The sequence below is a fragment of the Pogona vitticeps genome, chromosome 6, assembly GCF_051106095.1.
Source record: "Pogona vitticeps strain Pit_001003342236 chromosome 6, PviZW2.1, whole genome shotgun sequence".
Lineage (NCBI taxonomy): Eukaryota > Metazoa > Chordata > Lepidosauria > Squamata > Agamidae > Pogona > Pogona vitticeps.
Window position 1 is genome coordinate 68318089 of NC_135788.1, and position 27737 is coordinate 68345825.

The 27737-nt window shown below is 40.5% G+C and overlaps 1 protein-coding gene across 5 annotated transcripts in view; it reads right to left on the minus strand.

Annotated features, from left to right (window-relative positions):
- BBS9 (Bardet-Biedl syndrome 9) overlaps positions 1-27737 on the minus strand; it is a 381302-nt gene that overhangs the window by 326346 nt on the left and 27219 nt on the right. For all 5 annotated transcript variants that reach the window (XM_073003801.2, XM_073003799.2, XM_073003802.2 and 2 more), the window contains exons 6-9: positions 22068-22242; positions 20913-20994; positions 17397-17577; positions 16128-16257 (exon numbers count right to left, since the gene is read on the minus strand). In XM_073003801.2, coding sequence (XP_072859902.1) covers positions 16128-16257; positions 17397-17577; positions 20913-20994; positions 22068-22242 — 568 coding nt within the window. The remainder of the gene's footprint in view (positions 1-16127; positions 16258-17396; positions 17578-20912; positions 20995-22067; positions 22243-27737) is intronic.

Genomic DNA, 27737 nt, shown 5'->3' on the forward strand with positions numbered 1-27737 from the left:
AAAAGATTGTAAATTTAAGAAAGTAAAAGAAAAACAAACAAGACGTAAGAGAGAAACACTAAACATAACTGAGGAAATTTATAACTCTGAACAGGAAGAAGAGTGGATTGTTGACTCTGGAGCAACTGCCAGCATGTGTAAGAACAAAAAGCTAATATTTAACTACCAACCTGTATCCAACCAACAAGTATGCTTAGCAGATGGTATTAGTGCTAAAATACTGGGAAGAGGTAAAGTTAAATTGCCTTATATAGCTAAACCAATAGATGTTTTACATGTTCCAAAATTGAAGCATAATTTACTTTCTGTGAGTTCATTAGCAAAGAATGGGTTTATCAGCACTTTCTATGAGGATAAATGTATAATAACTAGCAAGAACAATGAAAAATTGAATTGCTATGTTAGAAATAATTTATATAGACTAAACTGTACTAGGGCTAACAATGTCTATGAGAACAAATGTATACACAAAGATTGTATTCATTTATGGCATCAAAGACTAGGACATGCAAACTACAAAACACTTAGAAAAACAATTGAAAACTCAGTAGGAGTTAATTTAAAGCAATGTAATGAATATGTAAATTGTCAAGCATGTCAATTAGCCAAGAGTAAGAAAGCTCCTATAATGAAACATAGTGATGTACAAGTGAAAAATATATTAGATTGGTGTCAATTGATGTAATAGGACCCAAAAGTGCATCATTAGGAGGAGCTAGATACATTCTCTCTATCCAAGACCAAAAGTCCAGGTTTGGATACTGCTATCTCATGAAAGATAAAAGTACAGTACATGTAGAGTTTGAGAAATGGCTCAAATTTGTAGAGCGCAAAACAGGAAAAAAGGTTAAGATAGTACAAACTGACAATGGAACGGAGTTTACCAATGCCAAATTTCAAGCAATATTAAGAAAAAATGGTATTACTCACAGGAGAGCCGCTCCCTATACACCTACTCAGAATGCCTTTATTGAAAGAAGGGGCCAAACTTTGCAGAACATGGCTGAGGCAATGATTAGGGGGAGTAAACTGTCTGAGAAATATTGGGGTGCAGCTATACTGTGCGCAAATTTTTATATTAATATTCTTTGGCACAGTGGAATAGACAACATACCTTACACAATTTGGACTGGGAGAAAACCAAATTTAAAATTTTTACATGTTTTTGGATCTCCTGCATGGGTTCACATCCCAAAAGAAATAAGGAGAAAGGGAGAGAAGAAAGCCAGATTGATGTATTTCCTTGGATACCAACAAAATAGGAGAGCATTTAGGTTTGGATTGCCAAATACCAACAAACTTGTCATAAGTAGCAGTGCTTCATTTAACGAGCACAGTAACTGGGACAAAATATGTAAACCCCCAGAAACAATAATTAAATTGTCTGAAAGGAATAGTGAGGATAGTGGAGATGATAGTGACTCTCAAACAGAGCAGGAAATAAAAAGAGAAATAGAACCTGTGGAAATGCAATCTGATAAAGAAATTCCATCCAACTCAGAAGAGAGGGAAACTCTTGAGGAGGACAGGGAATTACCTAGGAGGTCTAGCAGAGAGAGAAGAACTCCAGACAGGTACAAGCCTGAGACCTATTACTGTCTCAATGTAGCTGAGCCAGAGACATATGATGACATATGCAATATGCCTGAAAAGGAACAAATAAAATGGAAAGAGGCAATGGAGAAAGAGTTAAATTCATTAAAACAACTGAAAGTTTATGAGGAGGTGAAACTGCCTGAAAAATCAAAAGTAATTGGATCCAGATGGGTATTTAAAAGGAAGGTGGATGCCAATGGTAATATAAGGTATAGAGCAAGGCTAGTGGCAAAGGGGTATGCTCAAACATCAAACGACTATGATCAAGTTTTTGCACCGGCTCTAAAACCAGAGACATTGAGATTTGTTTTAACCTATGCAGCCAAACATAATCTCATGACCAGGCATGTTGACATAGAAACAGCCTATTTATATGCTGACCTGAAACACACAATTTATATGGAAATACCACCAGGCACTGAAAATGAAGGTAAATGCTGGATATTAAAAAAGAGCTTATATGGTCTGAGGGAAAGTGGCCATGAATGGAACCAACACTTAACCAAAACTTTAAAAGATAATGGTTTTGTGCAAGGAAAGGCAGACCCTTGTTTATTCATAAATGAGAAAACACAAGCTATAATATTAGTATTTGTTGACGATTTAGCCATATTTACCAAGGATAAGAAAGAAGCTGAAGAAACAATTCAAATGTTAAAGAGACACTACAAATTAAGAGATTTAGGAGAAATAAGTAACTACTTAGGAGTAGAAATAGAAAGAAGTGAGAGAGGATTTAAAATAGCTCAAAAGAGCAAAATATTAAAACTCCTAAAACAATACAAGATGGAAGATTGTAAAGGGGCAGCAACTCCTATGAACATTGAGTTTGAGAAAGAACATATTAATGGTCCAGAATGTGATATTGATATATATAGATCACTGATAGGCAGCTTACTATATTTGAGTAGATGGTCAAGGCCAGATATATCTATAGCTGTAAACTTATTATCAAGGAATGTGAGCAAACCGAATGAAAGGCACTGACAATCAGCAAAAAGAGTACTAAGGTATTTAAAGGAGGCACAAAATAAAAAGCTAAATTTAGAACCAGAGGGAGAACTTTCTATTACTGCTTATGCCGATGCTAATTATGGGAGTGATTTAATGACCAGAAGATCAACATCAGGCGTGACAGTGCATTTGGGAGGAAGTTTGATAAGCTGGAAGACAGCTAGACAGAAATTTATATCATTGTCTTCTGCCGAATCTGAATATGCAGCATTATCTGAATTATGTACAGATTTAATTTTCTATAAACAATTGGCACAAGATCTGGGAGTAAATATAAAATCACAAATTAAAGTGTTTGAAGATAATCAAGCTGTCATACAGATGGCAAACTCACCAAATGTAAGGAGCAGATCAAAACACACGGATATCAGGTACCAAAATGTTAAGCAAAGCATAGAAAATGGGTTAATAGAACTAGTATACTGTGGAACAGAAAATAATAAAGCTGATTGTTTGACTAAAGTATTGGGGCCAACTAAACATGACAAAGCTTGTGAAATGTTGAGAATGATATAATATATATATGAATGTAAAAAGAACTCTATGCTAGAAGCAATGTACAATGTAAGCAGATATGTAACAGAATTGCTCTAAACAATTGGAGGAGATTGACAGGTCTCAAATCAACCTTAGGAATTGTTCATTGCAATTCAGTAGATAAGTTATAACAGAATCAGAATTTAGTGAGCAACATGTACCAAAGTAACACAGCTGGGTTAATTGAGACAGCTGTGGGACAACCAAGTTGATTGGAGCAACCAAGAATAAAGCTAGCCAAGCTAGCAGACACAAGTTGTTGGGTTGTTGGGTAGTTGGTGGTTGTATAGTTGAGAGCTGTTTATTTGATTGTGAAAGAAATTTATGCTGCATCGCTGGATGAAGACTTGCTACATTGCAAGAGGAAGATCCTGGAGGAAGACTATCTCCGTGGTGAGAGGAGAAGACTTCGTGGATGCTGGACTATTTATATTGGTAACAATCTTTGGATACTGAACCTGTAAATTTACTATTGCAAACTGAAGAACTACTGTGAAAGACCAGGACTGTGTAAAGACCAAGAGAAGTTGTATTTATACCTGTATATATGAACTTTAATGTAAATAATTCTATCAACACTACAACAGTGTCTGTTTGGTTTCATCTCTGAGCAGTTCATTTCACCATAGCGCCCCCTGGCGTAGTCTGGTAACGCCGCACCTCTGTCAGTGACTTAATGAACCATAAAGTAGGACTGTGAAGTATTATGAAGGAGAGATTCAACTAGCCTACCACCACACAACTCTGCCAGATTTGCATATTCTTACTCCTTCCACATACTTTTCAGTGAAAAACCGAGGTTTTTACCTGGACTGAAATGTGATTTTCCTAATCCACCCAAATCAGAACAGACCTTATTAATTAAACAAAGAAGCTAACATATTAAAAAAAAAACAAAAAAGAACATAAAACCGCAAAAAATGAGCATAGAAATTTTTGGTTTCATTTTCTAATACCTGCCTGGATGACTAAAATATGCAGGTAGTTCATATCTTTTCACCAGAAGTGGGGAAATTTTTGTCTTTTGAATATTATGGTCTACAACTTCCAAGAGCCTCCACTTGCATGGCGAATGGAGCAATACACCAAAACATCTGAAGGACTTGATGAAGATCCAGAGTACCAAACTGCATGTTTGGGTTAGTAATCAGGAGTTCTCCCTTCTGCTCTTGTACCACATTCCTTGTATCTTCTACACCAGTGATTACTGTTCTACACAATACAACATACTATAAAATAGCTAATCGTCCCACCTGCTCCTTCCAGTCCTTGATACTAAAAATTGTGACACCTAAAGAGACCAAAAGAGCTAGTGCCTCGAACTGTGCTTTCTCAATTGTGGCTCCATCCCTCTGGAATAGGCATTCCACATAGGTTCTTCAGGGTCCACTCCACTCAGTTTTCAGTAAGCTAATTAAAAACCAACTGTATAAAGCTGCCTTTTACTAGTATATTAACTAACTGATCTGGGGTGTTCAAATTTGTTTTAAATTTGTTTAATATATTTAAATTCAGGTTTTATCAATTCAGCTAGAGACGGGATTTTTATGGTACAGTGGTGCCTCGCATAACGAGCACACCATTTAACGACGAATCTGCATAGCGATCTATTTTTTGCGATCACTAATGTGATCGCATTGTGATGTTTAGATAGGGAAAACATCGCATTGCGGTGATCGGTAAGCGTTTCGCTTACCGATCTTCGCATTGCGATGTTTTTAGAACAGCTGATCTGCGGTTCCAAAATGGCCACCGGGTAACCAAAATGGCCGCCGCAAGCATTTTCGCGTGCTGCCCTCGCTTACCGAGGCGGCGAAAATGGCGGCGCTATGGAGGATCTTCGCTCAACGGTCGCTATGCGGGGCACCACTGTATTTACTGCATTTTCTGGTGTTGTTTGTATGTCTGTAATTATGTTCTGATGAGTTGTGAACCGTCCAGAGAGTGTTCTCACTGATGGGGCAGTACAGAAGTTGAATGAATGAATGAATGAATGAATGAATGAATGAATGAATGAATGAATGAATGAATGAATGAATGAATGCATGCATGCATACATACATACATACTGTACCATACTCATAATGTTTGAATTTAGAAGACATATTTTTGCCATTGTAGTTCGTTTATGAAAACAGACAGGCTTTAACTCAAATGTTTCACACACGGCTTCTGGCTATAGTTATATACATCAGAAGAAGCCTCCTAAAGCACAGTGAGAATTGTGTTAAAGTAAATGTGCCTGGGATTACATAAGCCACACCTGAAGATTAAGAAGTTATAAATGCTTTTAATAACAGTTGGTTTTTAAAAAACCCTTGCATTTTACTAATGAGACAGGTTGGAATTATATGGTTGAACTATATCCAAAAAGTATGTAAAGTGGGGGTTTGGTGTATCTTTTATTCTTTTTCTGCCATCCTTTCAGTTCAAATGGCTACTGCAGCCATGGCTGGTCAAACTAAAGATGAAAAATGAAAGAGAAATTTTATAATGTGCTCTTCTGCTGAAAAAGACTTTATTTCTAACAGGGTCTCTATACGAACACAATGAAAATGTCTGAAAATGGAGGGGGGGAGCCTCTACCTTTCTGTTTAACCTTTGTTGCCTAATGAAAGTGCCACCAATCCCCATCAGGCCTTAGTTACATCAATATCAATCTTTCACTTCCAGAAGCATTGAACTTTAACTTTTGGTAATATCTGATCATAGCTATTGTGACGGCTGCAATGACGTCATCTGCCTATCATGGTTATGCTGGAACCCATCTGCCTATAGCAGAGCAGGAGGTGGGACTCCAGGAGGTGGAGCTGTGTATATAAGGGGTGGGAGTGAATGATGTGAGGGAGTCAAGAGTTATGGAAAGTTAGAGTTGAGAGTTATGAAGAGTTAAGGTCTGAGTGATAGTGTGTATGAGGGGATACTTTATTATTACTGATTGCCTTTTTATTTTAGTTGATAAAGTGATTTACCATTCCTTCTGTTGTTATCAATAAAATACAAGTTTTTATTTTTAAAATCATACATTTGTCTGAAGAGTCTTATGAAGGAGTGGTTGGTGGCAGCGTAAATAAAGTGTGAATGAGAGAGTGTCCTGACCATTGTGACATGAAAGAGGGACGTCACAGCTATTTACTAGATGTTTCTTTTAATTTAGAAGAAATGGAATAAGTACCAGCAAGAAAGAAGAAATAATTGGGTGGGTGAGACGGCACACAGTTGGCACTGAAATAAGGGAGGGATGCACAGGTTTTCAACATAGGCTGAATACTGGGCTACCTGGGTGGCAGAAAAACAAAGCCACATTGGGGGAGAGAACGTTAGGGTGGTGGAGGATAGAAAGCATCAAAGTAGGGTGAGATCTCCAAATCAAGCAGAACCAGATACATTTGCTAGTGTTTAATAGTTCAATAGCTGCTGGTCTTCCAATCTGTAACACAGCCCCACTATGGGCACTTGGAATGCATGCAAAAACAGGTCTCCATATGCACACTGTTAGCTGAATATTACACAATACAGTGCATTAAGTTCCCTTATCTAACTCACCATCTAGGACTGCATGTGCAGGGCACTTTTTAGAAACTAAAATCATAGTCATTATTTGGAAGGAAGAACTTGTCATCTCCTAATAATAAGGAACAGTGGACTTGTTCTGAAAGTACAGGTAGGTCTGTGGTTTTGTTAAAACATATTTCAGCAAAATTTTTCTTCCATGAAGGGCAGTACAATGCTTTTACTAACAAGTAAAATGCTTACAAAATTTCATAAAAATACAACTGACAGCTTAATTCTTCCTACATGTCAGCTCCCAAGAATGAAAAAGACAATAACATGGAAATATTAATATTTTATCTTCTAAGATAATTAAGCCTATCCACCTGAAGCAGGAATTATTCTCAAAACCAGCTATCCCAGTGTCTTTTGAACCTCTGAGCAATCTGAAGTTCAGCAGAAAGGTTAAATAAAGATATCCCATTAAGTCTCCTTTCTCTCAAAGGTGCATGAAGAACTATTAATAAATAAAGGTTATCAACACACACACACATACACACACACAAAATTAAGATTATTTATTTATTTATTTTATTTATATCCCGCCTATCTAGTCGGTTAAGACCACAAAATTAAAATTTTTAAAAAAATTATACGGAGAACAAAACCTTGCAGACTTGAATCCTTGTATGATTATTACAGTAACCAATTCTATACTAAAGAATTCTGTACTCAAGAAAACAAAAGAGTTGCTCAGAATAAAGATAAATGTAATTTATGTATGTCATAATCTGTGTTAATTACTTGTATGATTCAGGAAGCTCTTAAAACTAGAGTTTTGGAAGGTGTCCCTCTCTCTTCCAAACTCAAGGAGGAATTATTCTTTCCATCTTAATCAAGATTCCTTGACCAGCTCCATAAGAGCTGGAATGAACAATAGACTAAGTGGTGCAGATCTGTCCTGTAGAATGTCCCCAAAGATAAGGTCTTCCTTTGGTTGAGGAGGTTGTTTGGCTTCTAACTTAAGAGACTTGGCCATTCTGGAGAACATCTGAGCATATGATGAAAAATCCTCAGAAGTTGACGAGGGGTGCCAGTCTCCAGCATCCGATTCTGGTGTACTGCCATCTACAGGAGTTTCTTCAAGATGTTCAGAATATACATCTTCCTCCTGATCTGAAGGCAGAGGTGAAAGTATGTCATCCTGCTCAGAAGGAGGAAGGGATGGAGGTGCTTGAGTTTTTTGTGCGTGAGCTGTAATTTTCGCAGGCTGTTGAGTTGTTTGTGCAGTGTTCTTATGTTTATAGTAGTTTGAGTTGGAAGGGAAGCGCTTGGGTGTTTGCAAGACTTTTTATCAACATCGTGGTGCCTAGACTTTCTGTAAACCACAATCTCGGTGTCGGGAGATTTTTGATATTGACGCCTTGGAGGGGAAGCAGATGAGGAGGACGACGTCGAGGCATAGACATAGCGGATTTTCTTATGCTTATGATTCCTTTCATAGTCGGAGAGGGAGTCTGATGAGTATTCGTCCTCTCATCATCGACGTCGACAGCATTTTCGGTCCACCGTTACATAGATGGGGTTGTCAGTGGAAGATTTCGATCGACGTCGAGAAGAGCAAGTTCACGACTTCTCAACAAGAATGTTGACGTCGATCAGGAGAGATGTGCTTCCTTTTCGATGTTTTCTTATGGGGTGGGGAGTCTCGCCCCAAAGATATAGAGGGTGAAGGGCAAATATTCAATGCCCGTCCAAGCGGAACAGGGCTGTAATGGGCAGAAGCCGAACTAGAATGGACTCCGTCCTCTGTCCCACAAATAAAGTTTCAGCCTCTGTTGTCTAGCCTTAAGGGCAGGCTTCGTCAAGTTCTCACAGTGCCCGCAAGAGTGGGGTTGATGACCCTCCCCCAAACAAAATAGGCAGCGCTCCTGGCCGTCCGAAAAAGGGAGTTTATGGGTACATGAGGCGCACCTTCTGAAGGGGCCTGAAGGGGACATAAAGTGGGGGAAAATATGTAAGAAAAATCGTAACTTACAGGTCCAGCGATTAAAGAGAGGCTAGCAGAATAGAAAATATGAAAAAAAAACAGTGGCAAATCAGTAGTGCAGTCCATAAACCAAAGGCAAAGTCCAAGCGGTCCGTAGTCGAGTTAAGGAGAAAATCCATGATAAAAGGGTGGGAAACCGGGAAAGGGAATAATCAACCAGTCCAAATCTAAGCTGAGGGGTAACAATAATTCAAGGAATAAGCCAAAAAACTGTAGTCAGACAGTCTGTGGTCAAATAAAGCCTAGTAGTTAGAAAAAATAGAGCGCTCTAGTGCGAGAAGTTCCTGTCGCTACGGCGGAAAAAATGGAACTGAGAGTTCAGGCGGGTGGAGCATGCACTGTAGGGGTAACTTGCCACTAAACTTTTTCTCTAAAAGCTCTAGAAGAATCCAAGGAGTCCTGCACAGGCGCAGTTTAACCCAGTTGTGTGCATTCACAGAGGCAACGGTGAAGAACTGGGGTATTTAAAACAAAATTTAAGGCATTTAACACACAGTTTTATAGCACCTTTATAGCACCAACAGACTAACTGGATTGTGACTTTGTATGGATTATAATCCATGCAGTCGCAAATGGCTTCTAAGACACAAAAACCAAAACTGCAGTGGAATCATGAAGATGCCACAAGATTTTGGTTATTTGCGCTGCTTTCCCCCCCTACATGCTGAAACAGATTAACACACCTATCTCTCTGAAAACTGCTGCAAATGTAGAAAAACACATATACAGAATCCAAACATAGCACTACCTCAAGATCTATAGTTTGGAAAAGATATGGCCAATCTATATACTGAGCCTGTTCCTAAGGGGTAGGAGATGGGCAGGTATCCACCTCATTTAGAAAGTTAATTTTGTATTCCCATAAAATACACACAATACATGTGCCAAATGGATCAGAACATACAGTTTTCTTCATTCATATGATGTTCATCACTATAAGCACCTGAGAGATATACTGTAACTACTGGGACCCCTCTGAAAACAGAGTTGTTTGTACTTATATGTCTGATGGGCAGCTTTGGAGAAACCAACTAGAATTGTCAAAGCTTCAAACTGACCACTGAAAATTGTAGCACTACACTTATAGAAAGCATCTAAAAAATGGAAAGTCCATCTAGTTTTCTAGTTTGTCTGAAAGGTATCTTGCATACAGTTTGGTGAATACATCTAGGAGGTTTATAGGCAGTAGTTCACAATCCGCCGGTTTGGTGTAGTTCACTCCATGGTAAAAACTATTACACAAGCAATTCAGTTCCAGTCAGAAAAGGGTAATCTAAAAGAGCAGCCAAGGATGCAATCAACATACCATCTAATTTCCACCTTTGCCTCTCTATCTCAACTTTGCCCCTGCGTGCATGTGCAGCTCCGCACTCTCCATGCACAGGTTCCACTGCAACAAGAACCAAAGGGGGTGAACACAATCACTCTACAGGGGAAGGTGAAGTCGCACACACATGCCTTAGGGAATCTTAGCTACAATACATCAAGAGCCAACTCTAGCAATAAGCAAGTTGGTTCAAAGCAGTAAATTACTGTCCCAAAGTCAAAAACATTTCGAGTTTGCAAACCACAAAGACAGAGTAACAGCAACACAAGGAAAGTCAAGGTTGACTTTGCATTGTTTGTACATGGCTGATCAGAGAAGGGCATAGGCTAACATAAGGAAAAATTTAGTTCCTTGACTGCTAAAGGCCCAAGACTTCTTATCCAAATGAAACATTGGGCCATGGACCAAGCAAGTCATGATACTGAAGAATTGTACCTAAGGTACCTATGACTTTACCAGAGTCAAGAAAGTCACCTTACCTGTAACTGTGGTTCTTCAAGAAATAGGAGCAGTAGGAGAGTGAGCATCCTCCCCAACCACTGTGTGTTCCTGTTCCACAGAGAGCCTTAAGGACCCGGATGCTTCCCAGCTCCAGAATAATCTTTTGTAAGTACTTCTGTTGCAGTGGATCCTCCTGGTTTTGATGAGTGATTTGGCTTTTGTGTTGGGTGTTGAAGCCAGTGTGAACGATGTTTAGCGTGACCTTGGGCAGTGTCTTCACGAGCTGTGGCACGTCTTGTTGAATCATGGTTTTTAGGCTCTTTCAAAACTCAGATTCTGAAGATCAGTCCTGGAGACAGGGAGTTTGATTTGCCTTATTCAGCCCCCTCAATTCAAATGCTGAAGAGCAGCCTTGGGATTGACTTGCCTGATGTCAGCACTGGGTCTTCCTGGGTGACTGAGACCATAAAGAGAGACTGAGATGTGTGGCAGCAGCTATATTTATGTGAGGCTGATTGTGCACCAAATTCAGCAGCAGACAAAGATAGAGAAACCAAACATTCTCTGTCTGCTGGTGCTGAAGCTCTTGATATCAAGGTATCTCACTGGCCATAGGTCAGTTTATCATAGACTGAGTAGCCAGCTTTCTGAGATTTTTGCAAGATACATAGCATACAGGGGACTATGGCATCATGTGGAGCTTCTCAACAGGTGATGATCTCAAAACTAAACACTTATTCCTGGGGCCACTGTGAGATACAGGAAGTTGGACTAGATGGGCCCTTGGTCTGATCCAGCAGGTCTCTTCTTATCACCAACTGCCAACTTCAAAGTCAGATCTTATTCCCTGGTGACCTCAATGTGCTGGTGACCTCAATGTCAACTGCCCCGCTCCAAGGGGCATCTGTGCCTTTGCTCCAGTAATCTCAATGTCAGGCTCTCATAACAATAAGGCAGCATAGAGGCAGGGAACTTTCCTTTCTGCACCCTCAAACAGTCAAAGGAGGCTGAGAGAAAATGTCATTCTGGCCCTGGATAAAAATGGGGCATTGCACCATAATAGTATGGTGGTGGGCACATTGAATCTAGCATGACCTCTTGTTGGTACTGGGTATTTCAGAGACTTTTCCAATGAAGTGTGCTTTTTTCCCATACCATGGAGACCAATTCTGAAAATAACTGATGAAATCACTTTTGGCACCCAAAAGAGTCCTCAGGTTGTAGGATTATTCATAGTGGGGAAAAGATAATTTAGGATGTGTTGTGTAAACTGACTCCATTCGAGAAAATGGCTAACTGTTAAAGAGGAAGTTGGGATCCCACAAGATTCCTCCTCAAAAGCTGACTTAAAGCACACCAAATCTTCTTGTTCTTTAACTGCACACTAGGAGAGAGAGCTGGTGGATATCCTTTAGGTTTTTTGCGTCCGAGACTGTTCTCTGGATGACTTAAGTTTGTGCTTCTGTTTTGATTTCTTTGCCATACTAACAATAGGATTAGGAGGTTTCTTCCTCTTCTTCAAATCTGAAGAGGATGATTTCAGTGCCAATGTCAATCTTAAAAAGTTAGTCTTCGGTGATAATGGCACCCTTGAAGTTGACCATGTCTTACCAGTATCAAGTGGTGATATCTGCACCATCTCAGCTTCCCCTGACCTCTGGTCATCTTGTGTTTTGGTGGTGACTGGTCTGGAGAGTGTCTTACAGAATGCAAAGGTAAGAATCCTGCTGCGTGCAGCAACTTTTCCCAGCAGTAAACTTAATTTGTGACAAAACTGATAATTCTGAATCTTCTGCCTCTCTCCAAGACAGTAAAAACACTTAGAATGTCCCTCAGTGAGGGGGATTTTTTGGCACATATGACACACTTAACCAGGACCATAAAATGTGTTAAGGCCAGATCCTATCTGTTGGTGTTTATTCTGAGGGTGAATTACAGAAAAAGTCAATGACAATGGCTATTCAATGTAAAATAGATGAAGTGGGCTGCAACAAATGCTCCAAAGGAACTGAAGGGTAATCACTAGACACAGTTGCATACACACTGAAGGTGGAATACTCTAATTTTATTTATAAATTTAACAGAGACACACCCACATGTGTGACTCACAGACACCCTGAAGAAATCATGCAACAGTAGGCCCACTGAATCAAAGCGGATATAGTGAGTTAAGTTGATTCAGTGGGCCTACTCTAGTGTGATTTGCTATGCTAAGCAACAGGATTTTGGCCAATGTCATGAAGAAACCTGTGGGTTTGGCTGGTTCCAATGCTTCTCAAAGGCCTGACGTGTTAATGAGCCTTCTAAAGCAGAGGTCGTCAACCCCTGGTCCACGGCCCGGTGCCAGTACCTGGCCTGAGCCGGACCAGGCTGCGAAGACAGACCTCCCGTCACCCCGCACACACTCCCCTCCCCACAGCTGCTTTGCGCACACATGCGTGTGCCAACACCGGCGTGTGCGCTCCTTCACCCCTTCATTCATGCACCCGCATGCGCAAAGCAACTGTGGGGAGGGGAGTGAGTGTGGGGGTGGGAGGTCTGTCTTCACAGCATGGCGGCAGTGGCAACAGGGGTGGCCCAGAGGTGGGAGGCTGAGCATGGCCGGGTGCTCCGGCTGCTCACCTCCCGGCGGGCTCCAATGAGGCTGGGGTGGACGCTCCTCACTGCCCTCAGCAGCCCTCCTTCCCTCCTTTTCTCCTCAACCCATCAGCCTTCCTGGGGCCCTCCTCATGAAGGGGGCACCAGGACCCAGGTGCGAGGCAAGGCAGTGCCAGGCTGTGCGAAGGGCAGACTCTGTCAACGCAATGTCAGGAGGGTGGGGAACGGGGCCCCACTTGACAGGAGGGAAGAGTTGTTGTTGTCGTCAGCACTGGCGGCAGGCAAAATATGGTGAATGGAGGCAAAGGGGCTCTCTAGGAATCCACTCTCCACAACTCTTGCAACGGTGGCGCTGGGAAGGAATGGAGAGCATATGTCTCTCTCTCTCTCAGTGGGGGTGACTGGGGGAGATGAGTGGGCTCAAAGCCACGCCTAGAGCCGTGGGGACGAGGGGAGGAAGCCTGAAGGCCCCATTCTACCCTCATGTTCCATGTCTTTTATATTTGTTGTTGTTCCATTTTTTTCCTTCCAAACCTTGGTGAAAGTTTCCATGATGTCCAAGCTGAGGAGGGAGTTCGGAATTATTCTCATATCGTTTAATTCCCTTCTTGCCTTTACATCTATAGGTTTTCTTCCCATTTCTCTTCACCCCCTTCTTCCCAGTGGACTTTGAACCTCATCTCCTCCTCCTCCCCGTCGTCTTCCAGCATTTCCCACGCACCTCGACACCCCCCTCCATTTATCATCTAAACACCCACAATTGTTCAGCTTGCCATCCTTCCTTCTGAAGCTGCCATGAATTTGTAGTTTTCCCTACAGAATTACAGCAAACCCCCCCCATGTGCTTGTCACTCTACATTGTCTTTTCTTTCCTTAAGGGCATGCTCTCAGATATCTGTCCTAAACAGCTTCTTCCCCCACTTTTCTTTGCTTATTTCTTCAGTACCAAAATGAAGATCAATGGGGTGGTAACGGATTTGCTGTTCTCTTTGGCTTGAACTAAAGCACCACTGCTGGTGCCTCCAGCTTCAGAGCCAACACCAGCGGCTGCTCGCTGGGGCGGCCGCATCGATCGATGCTCCTCACCATTTGAATTTCCTGCCATAGAGGGCGGGGAGGAGCGCTGCCTCCAGCCTCGTTGGAGCTCGTCGGGAGGCAAGCGGCCGGAGGGAGGGCCCCGGCCATGCTCAGACTTCCAGGCTTCTGCCGCTGCCACACGCTACCTCATCCCTTCAAGTGCCCGCATGCAGGGGGCAGGTGGGCGCGGGGGGGCAGGGGCTCCTGCACGTGTGAAGTGGTGGGGGAATGTCTGTGAGCGCCTTTGGCACGCGCGCTCCCCAACCACTTTGTGCATGCATCAGAAAGCGCAAGCATGAGGGGCTGGCCCACCTCCCTCAGAGGCTCAGCTGGTCCGCAGTATGAAAAAGGTTGAGGACCTCTGTTCTAAAGCATGATGCTTATGAATCCAAATCCATGCCAAGGTCAAAAATGGACATCATTTATGCAGCCACGAACAGTAATACAGTAACTTGCCTGACTCTGGTAAAAGTCTGAGTGCCTGATTAGTCAGTCGACAGAGACAAAGAATGCACAGCTTATCTGGAGTCAGGGACCGCTCAGACCCTGTCTGCTAAGCAAACTTCTTGTAGCTTCATTCTTCTACTGAAGAACCCAGAAGAAAATGGAGATGGGAATATGTTGTGGAGAGGTTTATATATATATAAAAAGTGTTTGGACTGCCTGATCTCCATTTTTTACCACAGTTGTGAGAGTTCAAGAGATCTCTCTCCACTGCCCTTAATTGCAGATTTCAGCTAAGGTTTACTCTTGAAAAAGAATATTCACTGGACTCTGTATTTCCAGCCTTTAATATTTTTGTAATTAGATTTTAATTTAAAATATAGATTTTTAAGCATGGGAACTTTTATAAGAATCCAAAAGCAGTACAGTTGCACACTGTCAGTCACGGACAGATTCCGCATATACAGTACTCAAGTATTAGCTGATCCAAATATAAGCCAAGGCACCCAATTTTACCACAAAAAACTGGGAAAACTAATTGACTTGAGTATAAGCCGAGGGTGAAAAATGCAGCAGCTACTGGTAAATTTCAAAAATAAAAACAGATACCAATAAAATTACATTAATTGAGGCACCAGTAAGTTAAATGTTTTTGAAGATACTGCCTGTGACATAGCAGGCCACTCTGATGTCACTGCCAACTCAAGCCTCTCAGAATGCCCACCACACCACTTCACACTCGCTGCCACCAATTATAATGACTATTTAAGAAGGACAAAGGTTTCCTTCAAAACAAAACAGGTTTATTGAAATAACAAAATAAAATATGTAAATCACAAGTAGCTAATCACGATGTCAATCACTGTTTCTTATTTAATCAATCACAGACTTTCCCTCACTGACGACTTAGGCACACAGGCCTCTAAACAAGCTCTTTCTCTCTCACCTCTAGATCTGATCTCTCACTCTCTTCACACCCCTTTTTTTCTTCCAGCTCCTCCCTCTTCAGCCCCACCCTCCGTCACCCCATTGGCTGATGATTCACTGCCCAGCTGTGACGGACAGGTGAGGTCAGGGCTGCCTGTTACACTGCCCTTCTGAGCTACAAGACAAACTTCACTGCCTGAGGAGGGAGGACTCATACCTGATGCTGTGCTTATCTACTGCTGCATAACAAGATGGAGGGAGATAGAGGATGGAGGAGGAAGGTGGAAGGAGGAAGGTGGGTACGTAGAATATGCAGGAGGAGGAGGATGGGAGTGTCCTGGAAGCAGAAATGCAGTGTACTTAACCCAGGTCACCGGACCACCCACAGAGGCTGCAGGAGCCCGTAGATGAGCAGAGGAGTCCGGAGAACACCCGCACTGCAGGGGAGAACATGTAATTTTGCCACTGACTCGAGTATAAGCCGAGAGGATGCTTTTTCAGCAAAAAAAATTGTGCTGAAAAACTAGGCTTTTACTCGAGTATATACAGTAAATTAAAATCAGTCAAATTATCTTGTAGAAAAACAAAAACAATTTAAACTAAATTTATACCAGAGCTACTTACTGTAATCTTCCCACTTTTACTGCAACAGGAACATGGGGAAGCTGGGCTGCCCACTTTAGAGTTACATCTTGATAAACATGTAGGATGCTGTCATGGTTTCCAATTAGTGTGTTTACTATAGTCCCAGACACTATAATACATGTAAAGATAATTTAGAAGCTATTCTTATTCTCATTTCTTGATATAATTAAGACTTCTTAAGATATAAAACTATTATGCTCATTAAGAGCAAAATATGAGAATGCTGTTGAAACTACTAGTGAGAAGCAGCTATTAAAATATTAGTGAATGTCATAGCAGGCAGCAACAAAATAAACCAAATACAGACAAATCAGAATACAATTTTGTAGTAAAGATTAGTAGTCTCACCCTTGTGCCAAGTGTTTACATATCTGTCAAATGCCACGTTAAAACACTAAAATGAAACTTTATAATAAAACTGTCTTTTATACCAAAACAAAGCTAAAACAAGAACAATCTGCAGCACCTTTTTATTTAAGTACATCTCATTATTTTAATTGAGTGGAAATACTACAGATGAGTTAACAGTTTGGTAGATTAGAACAGGATCAATTAATCCCTCCGCAGCTTCTACACTACCAAAAATAAAAAGACTTGCTCCATAACTGGTATGAAAATGTTGGGGGCTGGCAGATTGAGCTTGACCAACATATTCATCCTCTACCAGATCACAGAGCAGAAGCCCTGCTTAAAAAGCAACTTTCCCATATAAAAGTTAGTAACCTTATTTACAAGGCTGCCCTGCTGTTTATGAAGATGATATCTTCTGTTTTGATAATTCTCATGCAAAAAAGAATTCCACAACTCAAGGCTAACTACTGAGAATGTCCCTTTACATGACTGCACTGTTTAACTTGCTATACAGTTATTAAACTCAAACTTACATTCTTCAAACATTTTTAGAAATTGGAACTAGACCAGTACAGACACTAATAAAGGAGCCCCACCTCATTTAGGATGGTTTAATTAAGCTACTGTATATCTAACCATCTCAATGCTTTAGTCACACATGCATTTGGAAAAATATCAACTCTAAAAGTTCAGATTAAAAAATTTATAAATCTATTCCTAATCATATAATGAACTGTCCATTACTTAAAACTAACGCAATCAAATTTCAACAGGAAGTTGGCAATAGCATAACAAACAAGCAATAATTACAAACAGTTGGTTTGGATAGAAACTACTGTAGTTAGTTAGTACCAACTAAAAACTGGTTTTAACAAGAAACTGCTTATGTTTACAAACCTGAATATGGAAGAAAACAACTTGGGCTGCGTTCAAGCTTTTTTATAAACCGAATTTGTCCATTATCCTTGAGGCAAAAGAAATTTCTCTCTCCAAGCACAAATACACTGGAGAGAAGTTGATTGACTGAAACAACACATATATCCAGAGCTTGCTCTCCAATATTTAAAACCCAATCCACCTTAAGAAAGGAGATGAAGTGAATGTACAAGAGAGTGAAATATAGTTTAGAAAACATTAACAGATTTATTCTACTTGAAACAAAATAATTTTTTCAGCACAAAACCCCTGACAAAATTGAGACAAAATCTGTTTTCTTTTGCATAGTATAGCATACTTTCTTTTTCAAAAAATGTGAAAGGTCCATAAAAACTCTCCTAGTTAATTTCATATTATATAGTTACAGCTAGACTAATTAACTAAGTTACATTGAAAATAAATTGGTTTTATCTTAACAGTGGTTTTATTTTAAATTGGTTATATCCTTACAATGTCTTTCTCTCGGTGAAACAGACACCGTTGGCAGATCAGATTCCCATTCCCTCCATCCTCAAATCACTTGCTACTCATTCAAATCTGTTCTGGTGAGCTGAGGGACTCTCTAGAGATTTGATATGTGAGCAATGGGATGCAAGGGAGAAGAGGGAAAGTAAATTTCCAGTTGTGAGGTCAGAAATAACAGTAGATCTAGCCCAACAGCACCTAAGTACTATAGATGAGATTTTTTGTATTTTTTTGTATTACAAATCCCATAATTCTCCATTTTACCTGACAGACAACCACCTAAATATGAATCACCTGGGAGAAAGGTCTGAACTGGAAGGTTCTGAGGACCAGCTCTGCATTGCTTCCTGTTTGAAAATGAAGCTACCAGCTATTATCGGGCAGTAAAGGAAGCCTAGGTAGAGTTAGGCTTCAAAGCCAAGTTTAGGCATTTCTCCTAGGTCAGTTATATCCAGCTGTCTAACAGGGAGACATCCCAGGGAACGACAAATTACCCACCTGTAATTGAAGTTCTTCGAATGACCTCTGTGATTCACAATCTAGATGATCCATGCCTGCGCGGAGCCTCGTCAGACAGTTCTAGAGCTTCTACAGTAGCAAAAAAAACCCCACATTAGAATAAAGCCCCTCCCCCCTCGTATAAGTACCTTGACGCCAAGGCTCCCCTTTCAGTTGTGTCAACCGCCGCTAAATTAAGCAGAATGCCGTGACAATGGGGAGGATGGGCGGCATGTGTGAATCACAGAGGTCCACTTGAACTGCAATTACAGGTGGGTAACCTGTCGTTCTTCGTGGCCTCTGTGAATCACACCTTGGGTGACTAAAAAGCTGTCTTGCCCAGAGGCAGGGTGTCACGCCAACACAGAGGCTAGAACAGCATGTCCGAGGGCGGCATCAGACTTCTGCTGGAGATCAAGTCTATACTAAGAGTGGATGGATAGAAGTGGACAGCTGTGCCCATGTGGCAGAGGCACAGATGTCTGGAAGAGGTACGCCATGTAAGAATGCCGTAGAGGTTGCCACTGCTCTGGTGGAGTGAGGGCGAATCACCTTCGGGATGGGTTTGTGTGCCAGCTTATATATAAGGTGAATGGTTGAAGCAACTCATCTAGATATAGTTTAAGATGCCATCTGGCAACATCTAGTAGGTGGTTGGTGACTTGTGAAGTCGAGGTGAACACCTGAAAGGTTGGGTGCCTTCAACATAAAAGGCAAGGCCTCACCTAATGTCTAAAGTATGGAAGAGTCTTTCTTGCGTTGTGGATGGTGATGGGAAGAAGGAAGGAAGGATAAATGGCTGAGACAGATGGAACTGAGATACGACTTTGGGAGGAAAGAAATATCCATGGATAGTTTGACTTTGTCTGGAAAGAACTGTAAATAAGGATAGTCATGACATAAGGCCGCTAAATCACTGCCTTGACAAGCTGAGGTGATGGCGACAAGGAAAACTGTTTTAAAGGTAAGTAGCTGTGAATCACTTTAAGCTAAAGGCTTCAATACCTAAATATTAAGGATTTAGGTAACAAGCGCTTATGGTTTTTGAAGTTTTAGATGATGTGGATGGAGCATCGGAATGGGATGGTGCGGTTGTTTTGAGGCTTCAGAAAGAGACTTCTCCATTGCTTTGGTTCATGAGGTGGCTTTAAAAGGAGGTTGGGCCATTTTGGTTGGCTGAAGGGATTGTTGCCAAAGACGGAGTTTGAATCTGGATAAGCGAGAATGGAGGACTCTGCTCTTGAAGTTCTTACAATGGTGGCAGGAGCACATCTGGTGTGCCTCTCCCAAACAAAAACGACACTTGGCGTGGCCATCGGAGAGTGGTATTTTGTTATCACAGACCACACAGTGTTTAAACGGGCCCAAAGGGGCCATGAATAGGAGAAAATAAGTTGAGGAGAAAAAATGATGACCGGGTGAGGAGGTGCTGCTGTGGCCAGAGGCCGTGCGAAGCGGAAAGAAAAAAATCTCTGAGGATAATGAATTTGATCTAAAAGTTTAAAGGAAAAAAGATTAAAAACAGGAAGGAATCAAGAATAAACTCTCTTTCTCTTTTACTCACAGAATCAGAACTATGAGGCTCTCAACGCAGCAGTTGAAAGAAACTGAAAGGGGAGCCTTGGCGCCAAGGTACTTATATGAGGGGAGAGGGACCTTATTCTAGTGTGTTTTTTGCTACTGCAGAAGCTCTAGAACTTTCCGATGAGGCTCCGCGCAGGCGCAGATCACCCAGGGTGTGAATCACAGAGGCCACGAATAAGAACTCTGGGATCCGTAGTCCCAAAAAGTCCAAATTCCATCCCTACTAACTACAGTTAACTCCATCTGTATCTAACCAACAGCTTTCTTACAGTATGACAGTTGTAAAGTGGAGTATAACAACAAAGTGACCCATCTCACAAGGTGTCACTTCATCTTCCCTATACTGGATTTTAATAGCATTACTGCAGACATCATATCATTTTTGGACAATTTTTGTTTCTAGTTGCTTTATAAGTTTCTCTAGTGTCCATTCTTAAAACCAATTCATGAAAGGCAATTTTTCATCATGGTGACAAATGGCAAACAAAGAATGAACTTGCATAAAAATGGTAGAAAATCAACAAAGATACAATCTTGGTACCAATAATGTTAAGCGAGACTTTTGCTTACTTTCCACAAATAGAAGAGCATTTGATGTTTGATATAAGCTTCTTTAACAATTCCTTCATATTTAAACACATGGATGCTCCCTATTCTCATACATAATGCAACAATATTTTTGGAAAACCAAACACAAGCTTCTCAGTTGGAGTAGAGACAGTGATTAAAGAACCATATTGACAGAGCAATTCTATGAACACCTAGGCTGAAGCAGGTCCCATTAGGTCCCACTTTGAAAGACAATGGACTTACTCCCAGGCAAATGCATACAAGACTACTGATTAAGGAAATTGGACTCTTGACATTAACTCAGAAGGTTCTGTAATATCAATGTATTCTCACAGATTATTTATATGAAATAAAAGTTACCACAAGCCTTTTTCCAGACCCAAGCTTTTGTTCCTCCTTTTCTTGTGTCTCAGCATCTTTTGCAAATGCAAGCACTTGGTACCTATTATTTCAAAATAAAACAAAACCACAGACATGCACGCACAATCTCTTTATCACTGAATATTTTAATGAGTAAAGATTTATATAAGAATGCATGGGAAAATTGCTTTACTTTTTAATGCAGGCTTTAATTCTATTATGAGATTAAATAATATGCATTGAACTGGCAGGTTGAAATTTAACAAGGGGTGAAAATAGGTTTTGAACATATATCCCCCTTCATATATGAAAACTGATAGTCAATAACTTTTGTTTCAATAGGTGAACATTTGAATGTTTATGGTAGATCATAATCTATATTCAAGTACCTCAGCACATGATACATGCAATAAAATAGTGTCAGATATTTGAAAACACACTTAAATAGCAATACACAATCTACTGAAACTACAATCACTGGGCCTCAAAAACTAACTTGATGCTGAATTTCAGAGCCAATTAGGTCTCCATAATTAGGTCACCCCTACAGAGAAGACCCTCTGCTGTGTTATTTGCATAGCATATGTATGTCACTGATGGGTCACAGATTTACATGTATTTTCACGTTTTGCCCTACATACAAATTTATGCATAAGAAATCTGTAATGTTTAAAGTGGCTTTCTAACATTCAGAAACAGAACAAAGAAAATGAGGTGCAATTCTGTTGATTTTTATTATTATTATCAAAATGTGTCCCTTAATGGAAATAAGATACTTAGTTAAATATACTTTTGATCAAATTAGTATAGTGATCTTCATTTCAGATAAAATCTATCTTTATTTGATGTTAGCAGAGCTTGAAGTAACTAGTTGCAAATAGTTACCTATAGTTCTGCTTTCCAATAACTACATTACAGTTTGTGTGTGTATAAGTGTGACCTATACAGGTAACAGAAATGCAACCTTATTAAACAAATGAGAAGGAATAATACATGCTTGTGCTTTACAAGTGGAATAAAGACTGCAATTAACTAGGTTTGAGGCCTTGAAACTGTAACTAATTACTTTTAAAAAGTAAAGTCCAAGTTCTTTACGCAAAAGAAGGTAAAGAACAGATAGAAAATAATTTCTTACATATTTCACATCATACGTACTTGTAGCTCTCAACCTGCCAAGAGGAAGAAACAGTAATGAAGGAATCTGTTCGAGAACTGTATGTCAGTGGACCAGGTAGAAGAAAGCCAGGTAAGAAACGGCCAAATGAATAGCTTTCCTGTTCAAACAACATTAGCATTCCATCCACAGATTGTATACAGATCAAATCTCGACCTAAATAAAAAGGAAGCAGAGTGGTGTATATATAAGCTATTTTAACACAGAAAGGAAGGTCTGAATTGTTACTGAGACTTGTATGTGTAAATCTGCAATTGTGTCTGTTGAACAAACATAGTGCGAAACTTCTGAGTACTCATCTGAACACACCAATAGAATGAAAATTCAGATTTGTTCCACAGAGAGAAGTAAACCTTCGAGGGCAGTCATTCTCAATTTTGGGGGGGGGGCATAGCAATAAACACAATATGAAAGAAATGCAGGCCAAATCAGGATTGTATAAGTCACATAACGAATTTTATAAGGTGTGAACAATTGTTTGCAGTATATGCCTCCCTTCAGATGTACCAGCCATATGAACCCCATTGAGAATGGATGTTCTAGGGAAGAAACTTTTACATTCTGTTTGTTGCAACCATAGTCCTTTATTACGAGGCTATTTGTGGTCTTCCTCTGATTTATGGCTTTTCTTCAGAAGTTTTAAAAAAAATAATTTTATTTCCAGTATTTTAAGTGTGTTTCAAGTAGTTTAATGATCTGCGTAAAACTGCCTATGTAAGACCTCCAAAAGACTTTTAATCTTGATACTGATTACACACAGAATGGGGTTTATTTCTGGTTAGCCTATATCATTTGCTTTAAAATTATTTTAGTTTTATTTATTTTCTTAAATTATGTAAGAGTTGAACAATTGTTTATGCTCTATTTGCTGAGACCAGAAGTTTCTTTATCTAACAACTTTCCTTTCCATTAAAAATTCTTAAAACATAATATATTATTGTTAACACCATCAATGTGCAGTTTGCACAATACAAGTTGGCAAATTCAACATCTAATTATCTTACAATGTGCCATTCAATAGAGAGTAGCCAACAAAGAGGGAAAATGCCAAGTGGAGGCAGCAGTAAAGGAGGAAAAATAAATTGTTTTAGTCACCTATATTTAGGATACCTAGCGTGGAGTAGCAGATAGAGTGATGGGCAAAGACTCAATCACCACTCGGCCATGGAAGCTCACTGGAGGTTTGAAACTGGAAAAACCACTCCTTAAATATCTCACCTTGAAATTCCTATTAGGATCGCTATAAGGTGGTTCAGACTTGATGCCACATAACACTTAAGTTCGGATATTGGCTTAGTTAAAGCACAAAATGAGAAGTCATGTGCTGTTTCCACAGGAACAGGCCCCAAAGTCTAGGCCTTATCAGACTAAGGCGTACCACAATCCCGGCCAGGGGAGTTCAGAACTAGAGATGGTTTATACCAGTTTGTGCCAGTTTGTGGCACCAAGGTTTTTGCCAGTTCCTGCCGGTATGTCAGAATGGCACCACAGGCGCTATGTATTCCCTTCCCCCACCCACCCTGGCCAGCTCCCCCACTCACCAGCTGGCGTGTGCACTGCTCTTCTCTTCAAGCAATCATCTAGTTCCAGCAGGTGTGTGTGCTTCCCTCCTCTGCCTCCTCTGGCAGCTGCCCACTCAGACAAGGAGGTGGGGCAGGAATTTCTGAAGAACTGCCTTTGAGTGGGCAGCTGCCAAGGGAGGTAGAGAGGGAAAGCAAGCACTGCTACTGGGACTGAACAATCACACAAAGAAGAGAACATACTAATGAAGAAATGCAGAAGTGTTCAACTTACATTATTTAAAATCAAATATCTTACATTAAAAGGCACATACACTTTAGAAATATTTTAGGCAACTTTTATTTATTCATTAATTAATTCTCAGGAATCCTAATGTATGAACCAATATTCTTCTGGCACAATGGGAAATCATACTGTAGTTGCAGACTCTGCAAGTATGCCATTATGACAAGAAATGAGATAGAGTTTCAAGCAAATCTCAACACATACATCACATTTTTCTCATTCAAATAAAACAATCTTTTTGAAATAAAAATGCTGTATCTCTTAATAAGTGATGCAGTATCTCAAAGTGCAAAAGGCTTTTTCATCCATTCCCTGTTGATCAAAAACACATTTCTATTATACCAAGAGGTTTAATAAAAAAGAGCTAACAGTTTGAGTTAACAAAATCATAAATCAGCATATTAAAAGGATTTCAGTAACTTTTGAAAAGAATTCTGTTTCCCTTATTAAACATGAAATAGAATGAAACAGCACATTAATCATGACATCTAAAGGAAGGTAGTTAACCAATGAAAATGGATCTTTCCACACTGGAATACATAAAAAATCATTAGATATTTTTCCCCAAAGAAACTGAAGTATAGAAATATAGTCCAATAACAATCATACTGCATTATCGCATGGAGTGGGTGGAAAGAGGCAGACAAAACATCATTTCCGCATTTAATTTTTTTTTCTATCACTGTGATAAACACAAAATATCTCTAAGATTCCACCTCTTTAAACCTCTCACTATAATTTCCAGTAACCACTTAAATTTGATTGTTTCGATCACAGCACATTTAATCTGTATTATTCTGAACTTAGTTTCATATTTCCAAGTGCCAGTAGTTTTAATAATTTCCTATTGCTTTAGAACTCAGTACATTTTCCTAGGAAATATAAGGCGTTAACAGTTTAAGACAATGAATAAATGCTTTCTTTTACTTAATTCAATCATTTTAACAGAATTACAAGCTTAACATTCAAAAATATTAAAGCCTTTTTAAACAGTTGGTTTTAGAATTATGAGTCTCTTTCAATATGTTTTTTATCTGATAAAATAGGGTATGTGGCTTCTGTTCAATTAAGACTTTATTTTTTATAACATCAATTAACATGTACCTCCATACATGTATACATATATATTCTTAGAGGTAAATAATAGACTCTTGAAATCTAGAGTCAGACTTTAGAATTCTTAAGCAAGTCTTTACCTAGTCCAAAACACAGTGGTGCCTCGACTCACGAACTTAATCCATTCTGGAATGGTGTTCGTAGGTCGAAATGCTCATAAGTCAAAGCACCATTTCCCACTGAAATGCATGGGAACGGAATTAATCCATTCCAGCATTTCAAAAAAAAAAAACTACCCAAAAAAAGCACACAGAAAGCCCCACTGGAAGGCGCTGGAGCTTTAAAAAAATAACAACCAAAAAATAAACAGAGCAAGCCCCGAAGACTGCAAAAAAAAATAAAATCAAAAACAAACAACACAGCACAGAAACATAACCCCCCTCAGCCAAAACCCACCCTGAAAACCCAACCAGAAGTTTCTAAAAAGCAAAAAGTGGAACCTTACCAGGCAGACCATAGCCTCCTCCAATGGCACTCACTCCGTGGCGAATAGTAGCCAGCGACAGGCCCCGGCCAGCGGCACAGGGCAGCCAAGGGGGCAGCGGTGCCCCTTACTCATGAATAGACCCGTGCCTTCAGCAGGCTTTATTCATGAGTAGACTCATGCCAGGGATGAGCAGGGAGCACACCAGCTTCCCGCGCCCCACTTTTCCTTCCTCCTCCTGCGCCGCCGCTGCACGCCACGTGCATGGAGGAACCCCTCTGACCTGTGGACCCCAGCCCAGTGCCTTTGGTGGCCCTTACTCATGAGTAGACCCACAGCTTTAGCAGGCTTTTCTCATGAGTAGACCCACACCAGGGATGGGCAGAGAGTGCACCGGCTTCCTGCGCCCGGCGGCGATGTGGAGCAGCCCCCACCTCTCCTTCCTTCTCCTGCGCCACAGGAGTAAAAAAGTTCCCTGACCCCCTGCTGTAACCGTTGGGGAGAAACAGCTACAAAGAAGCAGCCTCTTCGCCACCAACGGTTTGAATTTCCCGCCTTTTCCCCCTACCTTTTTCTGTTCTTATGTTGAAGCTCCGCTCGCAAGTCGAAGCAAAATTTTGCGCTGAGCTGTTCGTAAATCGAAATATTCATAGATAGGGGCGTTCATATGTCGAGGCACCACTGCATTAAAAAATAAATTGCTTGATTTCCACTAGTTTTTCTGACATTCTGAGATTTTGCGGATTCAATCTGGTAAAAATTCTAGAGGTAAGCAATAATGTTCCAGATAATAGTGAGCAAGATCAACCAATAAAATTTACTGAAGTCTTTTTTATGAACTGTTTTAGTATTGCCAGATGACTACAATTTAGATAGAGGTCACCGTGTAGCGACTCATTTTTCGCAGGGATCTCACGAAACCTCTTCCATTCCTCATAAGATTCCTGAGTTTTTCTGTTAAAGAGTTTTTACTGCGACGTGCGAGGGAAAAGAAGGCTTTGTTTTGGGGGCAAGGACAGCATTGGTCTGATATTTCCAGATTAAACTGAACGCGTGGTCCAGCAGCAAAAGGCATTCACCATCAACCATAAACTGGCACACGGGAAAACCATTGAGCACTTTGTGAACTTTCCAGCTATCTTCTGTATTAGACCTTGTTCTCAACTGCTTCATTTTAATAACCCTGAAGAAGCTGAGAATTATACAGCTGTGCCTCGCATAACGAGCGCACCGTTTAACAACGAATTCACATAGCGATCCGTTTTTTGGGATCGCTAATGCGATCGCATACCGATGGTTCCAATGGGCAAAAATTGCTTTGCGACGATCAGTAAGGGTTTCACTCACCAATCTTCGCATTGCGATGTCGGGGGAACAGCTGATCGGCGGTTCCAAAATGGCCGTCGAAAGACTCAAAATGGCCATGCGCAGCGTTTCGCGCCCTGCCCTCGCTTACCGAGGGCGCGAAAATGCCTGCGCTATGGAGGAACATCGCTGAACGGTGAGTTTGGGGCCCATTGGAATTTTTCTATTCCGTTGAGCGATGTTTCCGAATAGCAATGGTTAATCCGGAACGGATTAACCTCGCTATGCGGGGCACCACTGTATTCTTCAAATGGGCTAACCTTCGGGCATTCGGACAAAATGAATAAGTGCTGGGAAGCAACTCATAACAGTGAGATGAGAAGAAGCTGCAAAATCATTTCTTTTTCCACTCTTTCCTAGCTGGATCAGAACCATTTAAAAACTCATACTGAATCCTAATACTGACTCTGCTATTTTGATTCTTATTACTTATTCACCAGTTCTCATATGTTAGCTGAAGCACAGTAATTTGGGGGGGTTTATACTGGTTTGTTTCCCCTTCATGGATTGCTGCCTCGTCATGGTGAAGGGCCTTCAGTAATTCAGAGAAGCTATGGGCTATGCCGTGCAGGGACACCTAAGACTTTGTATCCTCAGCATCTGTTTTAAAGGATTGAGTGACCTATTGGTGCAGGATTGCCTTATGGGGTGGGGGGAGGGATGGGGAAATCATATTGTACTTCCACAATATTGGATTTCATCAAATATTGAAGTTCCAGATTTTAATTCTGAATTATGGTGGAAGCATTTAGAAAAAGAAATATTTTAGGAGTGTGCGTAAGCACTGTGTTGCTTAATATAGATTCATTTTTCAGCCCTGAAGACTGCAGCAGTGAAATAAACAACTACCTGGATGTTTGTGATTTCTTGTGTTAATTCAAGTGCATGCTAAGACAGACAGGTCATAGTGGAGAGTTCTAACTAAATGTGATCCACCTGG